The following is a 15,975-nucleotide window of genomic DNA, read 5'->3' as shown; positions in this document are numbered from 1 at the left end:
TTACATGGATATTTAATACTTCTCGGTTCAGAGTACATTAGCGGTTCTGATTTTTTTGCAATCCCAAAAATTATTTAGATACGTTAATCTTTCGACGCGTATACATACGACCCACAATCAGGGGCCCACTCACATATTCTAGATTTGACTAGAGCTAACCGAAATATTCAAAAACTCCTGACGTTACGCGATAAACATCAAGTTGCCTAAGCGTACGAGATCAGCTGACGTCACGTCTGCCACCACATCCACACGTTATAAAAAAAAATCTGACTATAACCTAAAGCTAACTTTACACTAAGGTGAGAAACAGTTGGAAGGCAAACGAATAAATGCGTAACAGGTAAGCAAAAAAGACACGTAGCAGTTAGACATTACTTTATTTTGGCGTGTGCTTTGAGCGTTCCATTCAGTTGTTTTATAAATAATGAAGGTAGCGTAAAGCCAATGAGAACATTATGAGGCTGTGACGCTATATGCCTCGTTTTTTTCGCATAGGGTGAGGTAGGGGGAGAAGGTGATTTTGGTTTTGATAGAGTCACCTCCGGGATCGGATCACAGATCCAGTTAGTGAATGATGGCAGCAGAGGAAAGCAAAGAGAAGAGAACGTTGGCGGTCGCGGTGGAGGACGACGCCGTATCGGGAAAGCAACAAAAGAAGGCGCGAGGAGGAGATGTGGAGTCAGTTACGGAGGCTGAGGTTGAGGAGTTCTTTGCGATTCTGAGGAGAATACACGTGGCGGTCAGTTACTTCAAGAAGAATAATGGTCGTAGGATTAAGGAGGAGGAAGGGTCGAGATTGAGGGCGATTTTGGAAGGAGAGAGCAAAGAAGAAGAAAATGAAAATGTGGAGGAGAATTTGGGTCTGGATTTGAACGCCGTTCCTGCTCCGGAATAACTTGATTCGAACGGGTCTCTAGGTTTTCAAGATTGAGATCTGTTCAAACTTCAGAGCATAACGTGTTGGTGCTGTAACTCTTTCTTTTTCTTTTTTAACTTTACATTCTTTATGGTTTTTTGTTAATTAGTTGAGCATGTTACATAACTTGTTAGCCTTTATCCTTGTAAGCTCTTGTGTCAGGTTTTTGGTGAGGAAATGAATGCAAAATAGAACTAACTTATAAAATTATCAGTGCTCACACATGGTTTGCATTTTTTTTTTTTAATGTGCTTTAATATGCACAAATTAAGTTGTGAATTGTTTCTTAAAAAAAAAAAAAAAGAGTTGTGAATTGCGTAAAGCGTTTTATGCAATTAAAAAAAAAAATGTCACTTATTTTGTTGAAAGTAAAAAAAATAATATGGAGAAATGAATATATGCTAGAAAATTATTAAATTTTTCTCACATATATAAATATATTAGTTAATTTTGTTAATTTTATAAATTTAATTTTTATATTTAAGTTTTAATTAATTATAATGTCGTTATGATTTGAGTTTGGTTCGACCTTCAAAGTTTTAAATATTTTTATTTTACAGTTTAATGAATTGTACGGATTTGAAAATCCTGCTCTTGGCTTCTTTAAAAAAGAAAAATAAAATAAATAAAGCTTCTTCAAGATGGAAAAGGATTCCCTTTGGGAAAAAAATTAAATAAACATCTAGTAAATTTTGAATTTTAAAAAACTAATTAATATAGTGGTGGTGGTGGGCTATAAGTGGTAGTAAGGTTGTCCATAAATTGGTTTGGATTGGGTTTGTGCCCAACATGGACGGACCTGACTTCGTTGGGTGACAAATTGAAGTACCCTCCATCGACCAAAATGGTGATTGGATCGATTTAGGTCAAGCTTTGCATGGGTCGAGTCAACTTCGATTGAAACTGAAAAGATGACGGTGCTCAGAGGGATTTCATTGAAATCTTCATATTTTCTTCAGATCTCCAGCAAGATCACTAGATCTTGACGGCAAATTGCGAGATCTCGGCCAGATCTAGGTAAAGGTCACTAATTCTTCACCAGTTCTCGTCGGAGATCACAAGATCTCCACCAAATCTATCTAGAGATCGTTGTATTTTCACTATATCTAGGCGTAATCTTTAAACAATAATGTGATTTTGCGTCAAATTTTTGGTAAAGGTGAAGGATTTAGGCAAGATTTCAGCAAGATTTTTGAGATTTTTGGGTGGAGGGTTGGTTGGGTTGGTTTAAATCAAGTTTCAGAGGGAACACCCGACACTCGGCCCACTCCTGAAGGGTTTTGGAAGAGAACACCCACTGCTAACCACCACAGATGTCAGTTTAGGCGAGTGGTGATTGGATCGGTTCTAGGTAGATGGGTCGAGTGACTGGATCTGCTGGACACCTGACACTGGAGTAAAGTGGCAACCAAAAATATTGTGGCATGAGGAGTTTCAGTATAAGCCTACAAGACAATCCAATTAGTTTATTAAGCCCGACCAAGTTGATTTTCAAGCCCAACAAATAAAGCCCTTATTTTCCCAACAATTCAAAAGATATTTGAAAGGATAATAATAAGTCATTTTCTCCAAGAAGTCAAAGAGTATTTAATGTTGGTTTTCAAGGAAACATTCAGTAATTATTTTTTGTTCCTTTTGATACTTGAGTGTCCCAACCTCCAGCAAGCCCAATTTGATGCTAGTCCAACCTAAATTTTTTCCTTGAAGATCAAAAGTACAATCCATTATTTGAACGTTTTATTTTATTTTTTATTTTTTTTAATTTTTTTAATCATTAATAATGAAGTGAAATAGTCTTTAATTAGTGTTTCTTAGGATGTATTAGACTTTATGTTTTATTTCCCCACGACGGAGAAGTATTTTATTGTGTTCCTAGTTTCTAAGAGTCATGTTTGACTTTGGTCATGTTAAGTTAATGTTTTAATTGCTATTTTCGTATTTCTATGCTTAAAGGGTTGTTTTAAGCTCTATTTAATCCTTTCTCAAAAAAAAAAAAAAAAAAAAAACTCTATTTAATCCTTTTTGGCTGAATTCAATAAAATCAAAGTGTATTTTTAGATTAAAAAGCTTGTGCGTTTTAGAAGATGGATTTCTTCTAAATTAACTCTTATCTCTTGGGTGGATTCTTTTGGGCAGTGTCTTAGATTCCGTATTTCTTAGGTAGGTGTTAATCTATATCCCATAGAGTAGTGAGCCAATTTAGTTTTGTATCCTTAGCTAAATTCCTTTTGGTGGTGTTATTTGTATCCCTTTGGGTTTACATTGTTAGTGAGCTTATCTATCATTTTAATTCTTGAATATTTTTCTTATTCCATATAACCAGAAAATTTAAAAATATATATTTCTACCCTATCCTTATTTATCATATCGGAGAAGTTTGGGTTGCCCCATACGAATTCAATATCACACCCTTAGGTGGTAGTGTTGATTTTGTTTTTGTTTTTTGTTTTGTTTTTTTTTTTTTTGTTTTTTTTTGTTTTTTTTTGTTTTTTGTTTTGTTTGTTTGTTTTGTTTTGTTTTTTTTTTTTTTTTTTGTGTGTTGCATGAGTTTTTTAGGATTTTTTTAATGTAAGGTATATATTATTTTAATGTGTCATATGGAATTATAGAATATCTAATTTAGGTGAATTTTAAAATTGTATGTTAAAAAGTTGATGCTCTTACCCCACCCCACTTGAATCAAATGCAAAACCCAGCTTTCAAATTCCCATAATAGTAGGCTTGAATCAAATGCAAAACTCAAGCCAATAAATTCAACCATCAGCCACTGTGACCTAATCCAAGACTTCCACTATCACTAACTCATGGATATTTGAAACATACAAACATACCACAAACGATGACAAAATACCAAATTTTGCCCCTATGAGCAACGTAGAAATTGGATGTAAAAAGACACAATCTTCATGGGTTGATCTATTGTATGGGTTCTCACTTCATTTCTAAAATAATGTCATACTTATCATGGATTAAGGGTTTGAGCAAAGAAAGAGAGCCACCACTAGCAGCACCGATGATCCACCACACCACCTTTGATGACACTGCAACTAAACCTCATACACTGTAACAACCCAAAACCTTAGATCGACCACTACCAAAACCAAAATTGCAACCCACACGTCACGCTTCTCAAAACCCATCCCCAAATTAGCCTTGCACCTCCCCACAAATCAAGATCCAAACCCATATAGCCACCTTCATGCTCCTCCACTGTTGTAATCGTGACCCAAAGTTACCACCAACCAGAATGTGGGAGATTAGAGAGGCATAGACTAAATTTAGAGAGACAAACAAAGAGAGAGAGAGAGAGAGAGAGAGAATCAAATAAGAAGAAATAATGGAAAGAGTAGTAAGTAATTTTTGCCTTTAGTGTTATTTTCTGCTAAGTGTTACATACACATTTGGTGCTCTATTAGAGTTCTTGAGCAATATTATGTTTGTTCTTAAATTTTACAAAACTTAACTTTTTGATCTTCTTTTCTGTCTCTCTCTCTTCTTCCTCTTCTTCTTCTCTCTCTTTTTTTTTTTTTTTTTTTTTTGGGAAGAGAGAGACATAATTAGGGAGCAAAACTAAATGTTTACCCATGTTTTTAACAGATTTGGGTTACGGGAGATAAACGGACTTACCTCAGGTGGGTAAAGTGATACTTTTCAAACGTCGGGTAAATAAAGTGATTTCGGGTCAAACTACAGGTGAGTTTACTGCAATTACCCTAAATAAAAATTGGATGACATCAAATTGTAGTATGCGAAAAGTATGAACCTAAAATGATAAACAACTTTTTACTTTCCTCAATTCAGGGTTTTGTGGTTTTGCATAGATTTGTAAAATGAATTATAATTGAAACATCAGTATTCCAATCACTATAGAACTAATAAGAGTTATCAAAATCCTTTGGATAAACAGAATTGTACCAAAATATTTTATTAAAAAATCCAAAATAAGTACTATTTTTTAATGAATAAAACGAGTACCCTATTCCCCAAGACAAATTCATAACTGGAATTATTCAAAACAATAGAGAAAATCAGTGAAACCCAATGGATCAATTGCATCTAAATCCAATGAAACAACCAAATTGAAACCAAGTATTGAAATATAAAAATTTGATCACAGTCACATAGAGAAGATGATGATGAAGTTACGATATATAATTAGATATCTCTGTCACATAACGGTGAAATTTCCATGTAAATATCCAAAAGAGGAGCGAGACTAAGGAATCATTATTACTAATTAATAATTAAGAAATCTAGTGGTCTTGTAAAAGTGGAGCGAGACTAATGAATCATTATTACTAATTAATAATTAAGAAATTTAGTGGTCCTACACAAAGGAGTAAATACACTAATAACGTTAAAACATTTGATGATTATCCCTTGTAAGAGGTCAAATCTTGTTATTGCAACAAAACTAGGGGTACATTTGGTGAACTGAATGAAAATTACGATAAGAATTGTAATATTTATTACTATGAATAAAATGTGTTATAGTGTAATAACTAAACTTATTCATTAGTTTGGTTGTGAGTTATAATATTAGAATGTGTGAGGGTGCCTTTTTTTTCTCAGCACAGTGGCCCAAAGATCCTGGGCCAAATAATTGTTCTTGGTGGACTGGGCTTGGCTCACCACAGCTAAAAGGCTGTTTAAGAACCACGTGGCGTACAAAGCAAGCTTCCTACAACACAATTAAACTAACAAGCAAAAAATATCTATATTGAATGATAGTTCAAACGGCAAGGAAATGCGCAGCAATAAAGATACAGTAAAAAAAAGGGTTAGGGATCTTCTAATCAATGAGAGGCATTTTATTAATTTTCTTTAGTTATGATTACAGTGCTCATTAAGACGTGATACAAGATTTAACTAAGTTCAAAAATTATAGACTTTGATAGCTATTCAAGCTTCCAAGACTTGCAAAGTTTGAATTTTTTAAATCCAAGTATGTGCTATAGTGGCTGTCTCTGGGATACCAGGAGCAGTCCCTCTGTTTTCCTGGAACTTTACAGAGTTCTTTCTATGGCTCTATGTCTTTTCTAGAAATCCAGAAAAATGGCAATGAATGCCTGGATAAAGAAATCAATGAATCCTAATCTGAATGCCCCTCAGCATGGATTCCCTCTCTCCTTTTATAGCGCATCTCTAGGGTTCCGGGGTACCAGTGATTTCTCCCTTTTGCCCCTCAGAGTTCGTGCTGTGCCAGTTCGCTCAAGGCTGGTCGTTTCCTTTTTTCTCATAACTTCTTACTTTTGGTGTGACCAAGCAGAAAGCCCCTAGCTGGTTTTCCATTTCAAGGTCCCTTCGTTCGTTGATCTTCAGCTATTTGGCCCTTTCTTCCACCTCTCCAGCTTTTGGTTGCACTTCATCTTTATCATTTTCTCCAAATAGTTGGAATCTTTTATTGCTGGGTTGAAAGCTCCTTTCAATTACCTCTTTTTTTTTATGGTTTTCTCATTGTTGGTTCCTTGAGACATAGCTCTTGCGTTTTGCTTCGTACTTTTTGATCCCACTGTATGTCTGGGCACATGAGACCCGCATGTTCTTTGTCTTTTATCCTTCTTTTGAACCTGCTTCAATCTTACTTTGCGCATCCAATGAATCCCCGGACTCTGGTGACTTCTGGGATCTTGGCCCAACTCTTTTTATTGGGCTCCTTTTGGTTTATTGATCCTGGCCGGTTGGGCATTTCCCTTACTTCATGTATTTTAAAGTCTGTTATTCCATGGGTCTTTGGATCCTAATTCTTTGGGCCTCTCACCCTGTTCTTCTTTCTTTTTCTCTTTTCTTCATTATGTGAGCCCAGCCCCCCCCCCCCTCCCTTTTTTTTTTTCTCTAGGTTCATTTCCATGAAATTAACCCAATGTGCTATTTCTTTGGGTCTTAGATTGTGATCAATTTTGAACCTCAACAGAATGAAACTTAACATTTATTTTAGGAAATATCTTACTTATACAATTATATTTCCTTAAAAATTGTTATTTTTAAATTTAAGAGAGATATGTGTTATTTTTTATGATTTTTTTATTTTTACAATTGTTAGATGTATATGGAAAGTTTGTTTATTTGGAAATATATTAAGTTTTGAAATTATTGCACTTACTAAGGAATAACTAATACAACATTTTAAAGAGGAAGAGTTATTCTTTATTTTGAAGAATAGCTATTCATAAGGAATGATTATTCATTGTAATAAAAATATAACCAAATTAAAGAATAACTAAACAATAACTATTACATTACAGCATCTATTACAATTTACCAAACATGCCCTAGATTAAACTCTCTACATGATAAAAAACAATCATATCATCATAGAGGCCAAGATGTATGTTCACAACAAAAGGGTATTGTTAAGTGTTGGGGTGGGACTTACAGAGACAGAAGAGCAGGGGGGTATGACAGAGAAGGAATGAGATTTAGCGTNCTTTCTTTTTCTCTTTTCTTCATTATGTGAGCCCAGCCCCCCCCCCCCCTCCCTTTTTTTTTTTCTCTAGGTTCATTTCCATGAAATTAACCCAATGTGCTATTTCTTTGGGTCTTAGATTGTGATCAATTTTGAACCTCAACAGAATGAAACTTAACATTTATTTTAGGAAATTCTTACTTATGAAATTATATTTCCTTAAAAATTGTTATTTTTAAATTTAAGAGAGATATGTGTTTTTTTAATGATTTTTTATTTTTAAATTGTTAGATGTATATGAAAGTTTTTTATTTGGAAATATATTAAGTTTTGAAATTATTCACTTACTAAGGAATAACTAATACAACATTTTAAAGAGGAAATTATTCTTATTTTGAAGAATAGCTATTCATAAGGAATGATTATTCATTGAATAAAAAATAACCAAATAAAGAATAACTAAACCATAGGAATAACTATTACATTACAGCTCTATTACAATCTACCAAACATGCCCTATAAACTCTCTACATGATAAAAACAATCATATCATCATAGAGGCCAAGATGTATGTTCACAACAAAAGGGTATTGTTAAGTGTTGGGGTGGGACTTACAGAGACAGAAGAGCAGGGGGGTATGACAGAGAAGGAATGAGATTTAGCGTGGTTGAAGGTAGTAACTCAGAGGTGGGAAGCCAAGCCTAAGCTTCTCTTGGAAGATGGTACGAAGGTGTGGATTATGTCCATCACTTTCCCATTGTCTCTCAACACATACTCTATGTACGCTTTCTTGTCTTTGGTCTCGAATTTGTGTTGGATTTCGTTCCATACAATCTTTGGACCTCTGCACCACCGCTTCCTCCATAAAGCATAGAAATAAAATCTGGTTGGATGATTTTTACTATGCTAATGACAAGAAAAAAATTGAGTTAACAAGGTTGATTGAATGTTCTTAATATTGGTTTGATGATTGTTTTGGTTGCATGTTTTTAAATTTTACAAAACCTTAACTTTTAAGATCTTCTTTTTTTCTTCTCTTTTCTCTCCTCTTCTTTTTTTTTGGAAGGAGAGAGACATAAATTAGGGAGAAAATAAATGTTTACCATAGTTTTAAAGTAGGTTACGGGAGCCTATAAGGATGGATTCTCAGTAGGTAAAGTGCATTATTTTCAACTCGGGTAAGCAAGAATGATTTCGGTCCAAACTACTAGGTGAGTTTACTACAATTACCCCTAAAGAATATGTTATTATTGATCTCATGGAGTATCGTATACCTAGTTAATTATCCATATGGCTGAGCATGGACCTAGCCAACCCAACCCACCTGCATGATTCAACCTAAAGGGTCTTCGGTGAATTTGGTGGGTGCTCTGTCGGGCAAAACACTCTGGTTTATTTTGGGTCTCGGGTCCAACCCGATTCACCTGTTCAGAGAGAGAGAGAGAAAGAGAGAGAGAGATGTTTTAGTTATTTTTATAGATCATGGAAGAATGAGTAGGAGATGAAGAGCTAGATCCACCAATGTTAATGTTAAACAATAAATTTAATGATACTATCTTAAAATTCCTAAACAGAAAATTAAAAAGAGACTAATTTGATATAGAAATAAGTAAAATTTGAAAATTTATTAATTAATTTATAATTTATAGTAGAAACCGAAGAGATAAAATTTTGTTGAAATGCATTTAAACGACATAAATTCTTGAAATCCATTATCTTGTTATTTAAGAAGATAATGGTGCATTAGTTTTAAAAATATGTACCTATTATTGATACATAAGACCAAATGAATGTTCCTAAAAATAAATAAATAAAAGGCCAAAATACATAAGATTGACATATACCTTTAAACCTCCAAAATTATCAAAATACACCCAAAACCTTAAAAAAAAAAAAAAAAAAAAAAAAAAAAAAAAAAAAAAACGCGCACACACACACACACGCAAGAAACGTCTAAATGGCTACAATACCTTTGAAACCTTAAAAATAACCAAACTTCCAACTGAAACCTCCAAAATAACCAAAATAATCTCACAATGTCCATAATGACCAAAAAACCCTAATTCCTTAAAAAAAAAAAAAAAAAAAAAAAAAAAACCAAAATATCCCTCAAACCTCCAATATGACTAAAATACCCAAAAAAAGAAAGAAAGAAAAAAACATCTAAATTGGCTAAAATAGCCAATGAAACTACCAAATTGACTAAAAACTCCCCTAAAATGTATAAAATGGCAAAAGTACTCTCAAAACCTCTAAGATGATCAAAATTCTCCTAAAAATCTCCAAAACCAAAATACACAAAAACACCTCTAAAGTACCAAACTACCCCAGTAATGTTTAAAATGACCAAAATACACTCAATCCAAAATGATGAAAATAAGGATTTAAATGTCTATAATAATCATAATTTGGCCAAAATGGACAAATTATTGACATGGATGAATTATTAAATGGACAATATAAATCGACTATTAATTCATAGAAGACCTACGTTACAGTAAAGCGAGATGCATGCCTAGTACATTCTTATCTAGTAACTTAGGAGAATAACGTTGTAGTTTTTTCTTTATTTTGTAAACAAGAGAAAAGACCATATAATTTTCAGTTATTTATTTATTTATGTATGTGAAAGAAAATGTAATCTTAAATTTTATTTGAATAAAAACATTTTTTTTTCTTGATTTTATCTTTAAAAAATCAACTGGTCCAAATTAAAAACCCATTGATCTAGGGGGTTAAGATATCATTAGTACAATGTCCACTTTGATACTCATTGATTTAGTATTTTTGGATCTTGGTTCGCACACCTTGTTGGGTCAATTAGGAAGCTCCAATCTTTATGTTCATCCCTTAGTAATACCAATATTCTTCAATTTGGGGTAGTTATGGGTGTGAGAATGTGATTACTTATGTGTGTTTTAAAGTCTTACTATTTTTTTTTCTATGTTTTTTATTTTTATTTGTGTGTGTTGTGTGGGGGGGGGGGGGGAGGGGAAGAGTGGTAAGCTTGGGCTTGTTTATTAATGTCTTCGCATTAGTGAACCCTCCAATTAAAGGCTATCACATGAGCTTTTCAATGACATCTAACTTGCACAATCTGATGTTGTTTGATCGAAGTTTTGCCAGACTAAAAGGTAGGTCAAATTGTACAAAATTATTAGACATGACAAAATGGGTCAGAAAATTCGAACCCGAACCAATTGACCCACAGCCCGATTGACCCATTTAAAAATGATCTGTTTTGACTCGTGACCCGATTGACTTGGAAACCCGATTGACCCGACCTGAACCTGACCCGACTCGACCTGCCTATTTTGCCACATGGCAACGTTGAGTAGATTGAGATTGAGGTGTAATTCTTATAAAATATTTACTTATTCTTCTTTACTTAATATGTTATGTACTCCATTATAATTTGTCATTCTTTACTTGCCACCTTTATTTTCTCTTCCTACTTTAAACAGATCGAAGATTATACCAAGATTAGCTTCTAGAAAGCTAGAACAAGAATTGCACCAAATTTGGGTATCAAGTGTTTAGTGGTAATTGGTAAGTGGTAACAGTATCACCAATGAGAATCTAATCACAGTTAAGGAACTCATAAACAATTGACAAATTGCATCTATTTTTAAAAAAAAAATTGCTTGTTTGAAAAATACGGGTCAACTTGACTTGACTTGCGACCTGACCTAACTCGTGACCCAATTGACTTGGAAACCCGATTGACTTGACCCGACCCAAACCTAACTTGACCCGCCTATTTTGCGATGTCTAAAAATTATGCCAAAAATGAGCTAAATATAATGCAATTTTTGTAGTTTTGTGATATAAATCTTACTTGATAAAATACGATTTTGGTTCTAATTTTAAAGAGGATTTAAAAATTTATTTGCCAATCTAACATTTGTTACAATTGTAAGGTCAAAATTTCTGGTCAAACTAGATAAACTTTTTAAAACCCTAATTAAATTTGGATAAACTTCATACTTTTCTGTATAAATTTCGAGATTTGCCCAGTATGACTAATTTTCTATATAAATGATAAATCCGGTTGAGCACTGACAAAATTTGGTCAAACTTGATATTTTTATTATAAAAATTTCATGGCTGTTCTGCTTTGGCTGATATCGCATATAATCAAAGCAAATGCCATTGGTTTACACTTTAGTTGGCTTTCCGCTCACAATTGGGTTTTTTTTTTTTTTCTATACAAAATTTCTTTATTTGCTCTTGCTCTAATACAGTATAGGGAGATTGATTTTGACTGAACCTTTTCCCTTTCAGAATGGGGGTTGTCGTAGTCTACAACACTCCATACTAAATCTTTCCTGAACCTTTTCAATAGAGGTCCATTAAGACAGTTATAATATCTTTTGAGATGTGCATATTAGACTTCACTTTATCCATCAGTTCAAAGCTTTAAGAGGTAAACTATTTTGTCTCATGTAATAAACCCAAATGAATAAAAAAAAAAAAAAAAAATCTTAATATGGGTACAAGCACGCAGTGGCAGCTCTAAAATTTTTTTTTTTAGAGAGGTCATAAAAAAATTTAAATAAAATAATATTTAATTAATAAAAACTTTAATCTTAATGTCGACAACAGAAAAACATAGATACACACACATGCAAATACAGGAAAATTTACAATTTTTCTTCTATGAGTTTTTATATTTTGAAATCATTACATGATATTTTATTATCAGTTGTCATTATCTATTGTCAATGTGGGTAGGTGTGACTATTTTATTTTGTTAAGTTTAAATAACATTTTTATTTTTAAGCAATTGACATTTTCTATTTGTTATTATTTTTACAAAAATATTTTAAACTAAATGATTTTATTAATTATTGACTCACATTGCCACATTCATCCATGCATAAATAATACACTGTCTACTTAACCAATCAAATCCTTGAGCATCACTAACTTTACTATTTTTTTTCCTTGAATGACTAACTTTATAACAATAAGTTATTACAACATGTTAACAATACGCACACATGTAGCAATCCTCGCCTATGCTGAAAACCAATTGGAGTTTTGGTTTGATGATAAAGAACTATCATCATGAGCGAACACCATAGGTTAAAACTTTCTAAAAAAACATTATAACATAAAAAATAGTGTACATAATTAGTATCAAACACTACATAATTAGTATCAAACACTCACTTTCACACATATAATATAAATTTATAATAAAGAAAGACACTCACAACTCACAAACACTCACTTTTTACTCTTAGAGTCAGAGATACAATAGATATTCAGAGAGACAAGAAGGATGAGATTAAATTCATGAGATAGAGAGAGCGTGATCTATGATTTGTGTTGTTGTTTGATTTTGTGTTGGACTGATATGTGATCAGGGTGTGCAAGTGTACATAACACCACTAAGGCATGGGAGAATGCATATGTGGTTGAATTTGGACCTTACACGAGGAACAGCTATAAGTAAAGGAAGAGGAAGCGTTGGCTAAGGAATCTTTTTCTTGGTCTGTGCTAAAGGCATGATTGCCTTGGGAAGGAAGTAAGATATGCACTTGACATGGTACTCAAGCACTCACAAAAAGGAAGATAGTGACTTTCTAAGGTCAGAAGCTATGAGGACACCCCTTATTGGTTGAGTGCATGTTGGACCGCCTCAAAGACATGTGTATCAATCATAGTACTCCCGATATCCCTCTCAATGTCCAAGAACTTGTTTCCCAAGTAGTGGCAAAGTCACCTACCCACGGGTCCTAGTGCCACGTTGGCGCAATTCCTATCCTTTAGTCAATGAAGACCTTCAGTGTTCTTGGGTTGCTATGTGGGCAGAATTCTAGTACCTACGATAGGAGACAACTATACGTCAAGCCCCTCAAGGTGGTCAAGGTCCTTAGGGATCTCCTTACTTGACCAAGGAAGATATATTCACTATATTTTTTTTTTTTAAGCTAAGAAGTTGGAGAGTATTGTTTATGTTAATACCAAACCTCCTTACGCTAAAAAGATAGTTGGAACACCTTACCCAGCTAACTACATTCCTCCTATGTTTCCTAAGTATGATGGCATGACAGGGAATGTTAAAGAGCATATCAGGCGGTATGTAGATGCGTTGATGGCTCACTCCCATGACCATGAGTTGAGTCTTAGGGAGTTCTTTAAGTCTTTAGAATGACGTGTTTTTACTTGGTACACTAGTCTTGCACTAGGATCGGTTCTGAGTTTGGAATGACTTGGCAACGTAGTTCATGAAAAAGTTCTTTGCTTTAAAGGAAAAGCTCACGTTGTCAGATCTATATCAAGAAAAGCAGAGGGTGTCTGAAGGGTTGCTAGAGTATATTCGTAGATTTGGAGACCTTTCTTTACTGTGCTATGACCATGTGGAGCAGGAAAGGCTTATGTATGTTTGTGTTGCAGGTATGTTGTATGAATATTGGCCTTATCTTGAAAAATTACAGATTTCTAGTTTTACAAGGCTTGTAGAGGGTGCAAGAAGAACAAGTATTTCTGTGAGGAAGCCTTCAAAGGGTTCAACTTCATAAGCTGTGAGTATGCCTAGATAGCCCTAGAGGAGAGAAAGCAAGAAGGTGGAAATTGCTGTGGCAGTGGAATCTAAGAAAGTAGTCAAAGGTAAAAAGAGGGAGAGAGGTGACATTCCTCCTCCTTTTACTGTTTCCACTGAAGAGTTATATAGCATCCTAGAAGCTTGGCTAAAGGATGGTGTAGTGGTGTTACCTAAATGCAAACGTGAGCCCAATGAAGAAGAAAAGTGAAATCCACTTTATTGTAGGTATCACAGGAGATGTGACCATCATACCATGGATTGCTATGCTTTGAGGAATATCTTCCATGATAGGGTAGCTAAGGGAGACTTGGTTGTCAAGGCTGGGAAGAAGGCTGACCCGAGGATACGTAGACCAGAGTTGGCAATGAATTTCTTTATGGGTCGTGAGGATCCCATGGAAGAAGAAGCAAAGAACATGGCTAGCAGTAGCTCTACACCTCTACCTTTGGTAGATGAAGAAATGGTAACAAGAATTCTGCAGGAAGATAAGATACAAGCCTTTCTTGAAGGAATAAGGCTTAGGCCAATGGCTAGAAGAGAGGTAGCCCAAGCTTTGACTGGGGTGATGGAAAGGAATCATGAGGTGGCAGCTGTTGAAGGAAGTTTGATGCAAGTGGCATACCAAGAAGCAAAGGATTCAGTCACCTTTTCTAGTAAAGATCTAGCCAACCAAGTCGTTGATGGCGATAGACCTTTATATCCCACTGACTTTTTGGGTGCATCTCGAATCAAAAGGGAGTTGGTAGACACTGATACATCCACTAATATTCTGCCTCTCCCAACATTTGATGCCTTGGGTATTCTGAAAGAAAGAATCATTCTAGAGCCATTACAGGTAGCAGAAATAGGAGCCTTACAGTAGAGTACTCTAGGGCATGTGTCCTTAGATCTTAAGGTTGGGCTAATTCGTGCACCCACTCTCATGCATGTAATGGAGGGAAGTACATCCTATCATATCATTTTAGGTCGCCCATGGCTAAAGGCATATAAAGCTATGGCTTCTACATATCATCAATATGTAAAGGCTGTTTGGAGGAATAAGCAAGTAGTTATTGAGGCCACTGGGATGCCTTTTGATAGAACGGAGCTTCATTTTGTTGAGGCAGCTTTATATCAAGAGTATGAGCTTGAGGGTAAAAACAAAATTCTTCCTTTTAATCCTATTGCTTTGCAAGTGGAGGAGGAAGATGATGGAGAAGTTGTAGAGCCAAAAAGGCCTTCCAAGATAAGAAGAACCACTAAGCCTGATGGCGGGGTGGTATATAGGTTTCAACAGTTAAAGGAAGGAGATGAGGAGCATGGCAAGCCTAATTCCCTTAATCTGATACAATAGCCAAAAGAAGTTCACGTAGTTGAGGAACCAGTGAAAGAAGCTCTTGAGTACATGAACAACGTTGTTAAGAATGTGAGAGAAGAACTTGTTGAGAAAAGGTGACGATTGGTGAAAATTAGCAAAAGTTTATTCAAAGAAGAAAGAACAAACCTGATAGCCTTGTTGAAGGAATACAAGGATGTTTTTGCTTGGAGTTACCAAGAAATGCCAGGTCTAAGTCTGAGCCTGGTAACACATAAGTTAACAGTGGATCCTATTGCTAAGCCTGTGAAGCAACCGCCACGGAAATACCGTTTGAATGTACAGGACAAGATAAAGGTTGGAGTGAAAAAGCTTTTAAAGGAAGGTTTCATTGAAGAGATTGAATATCCAAGTTGGTTAGCCAACATAGTTCCTATAAAGAAGAAAGGCGATCAGATAAGAATCTGTGTGGATTTTCGAGATCTCAAAAAAGCTTGACCAAAGGATGAATTCTGTAACACCCCAACCTAATTACATAATTAACTTATGAGTTTATATGCATGTTGTTATCTTAATTACTTTTAAGTGCATGAAACTTTGATTTTGTGATATTATAGAAGATTCATGCTATTTTTAATGTTGTAGAAAGAAGTTTATAAATGTATGGATATATATATGAAAAGTTATTTTATTGTGTGGGACTTTCTAGATATATATGCTTATAAGGGGTGAATATTATAATTACCAAAAGTTAGAAAAAGGTGGGTGTGATATTTTTCTTCCTAGCATCACACGTATTCCA

General features: G+C 34.5%; 1 protein-coding gene across 1 annotated transcript; it reads left to right on the top strand.

The window, feature by feature from the left end:
• Positions 1–577: 577 nt before the first annotated feature.
• LOC111997297 (protein NIM1-INTERACTING 2) lies at positions 578–898 on the top strand. The gene has a single exon (XM_024029372.1). It carries the CDS (start codon positions 578–580, stop codon positions 896–898), a length of 321 nt encoding a protein of 106 aa, XP_023885140.1.
• The last annotated feature ends 15,077 nt before the right edge of the window (positions 899–15,975 follow it).

The sequence above is a fragment of the Quercus suber genome, unplaced genomic scaffold, assembly GCF_002906115.3.
Source record: "Quercus suber isolate HL8 unplaced genomic scaffold, Cork oak 2.0 scaffold_313, whole genome shotgun sequence".
In the NCBI taxonomy this organism is placed as follows: Eukaryota; Viridiplantae; Streptophyta; class Magnoliopsida; order Fagales; family Fagaceae; genus Quercus; species Quercus suber.
This window is presented reverse-complemented; position numbering and strand designations above follow the sequence as displayed.

What these genes read in the sequence shown, in the direction of transcription:
- LOC111997297 (XM_024029372.1), top strand. Translation starts at nt 578, where the DNA reads ATGGCAGCAGAGGAAAGCAAAGAGAAGAGAACGTTGGCGGTCGCGGTG.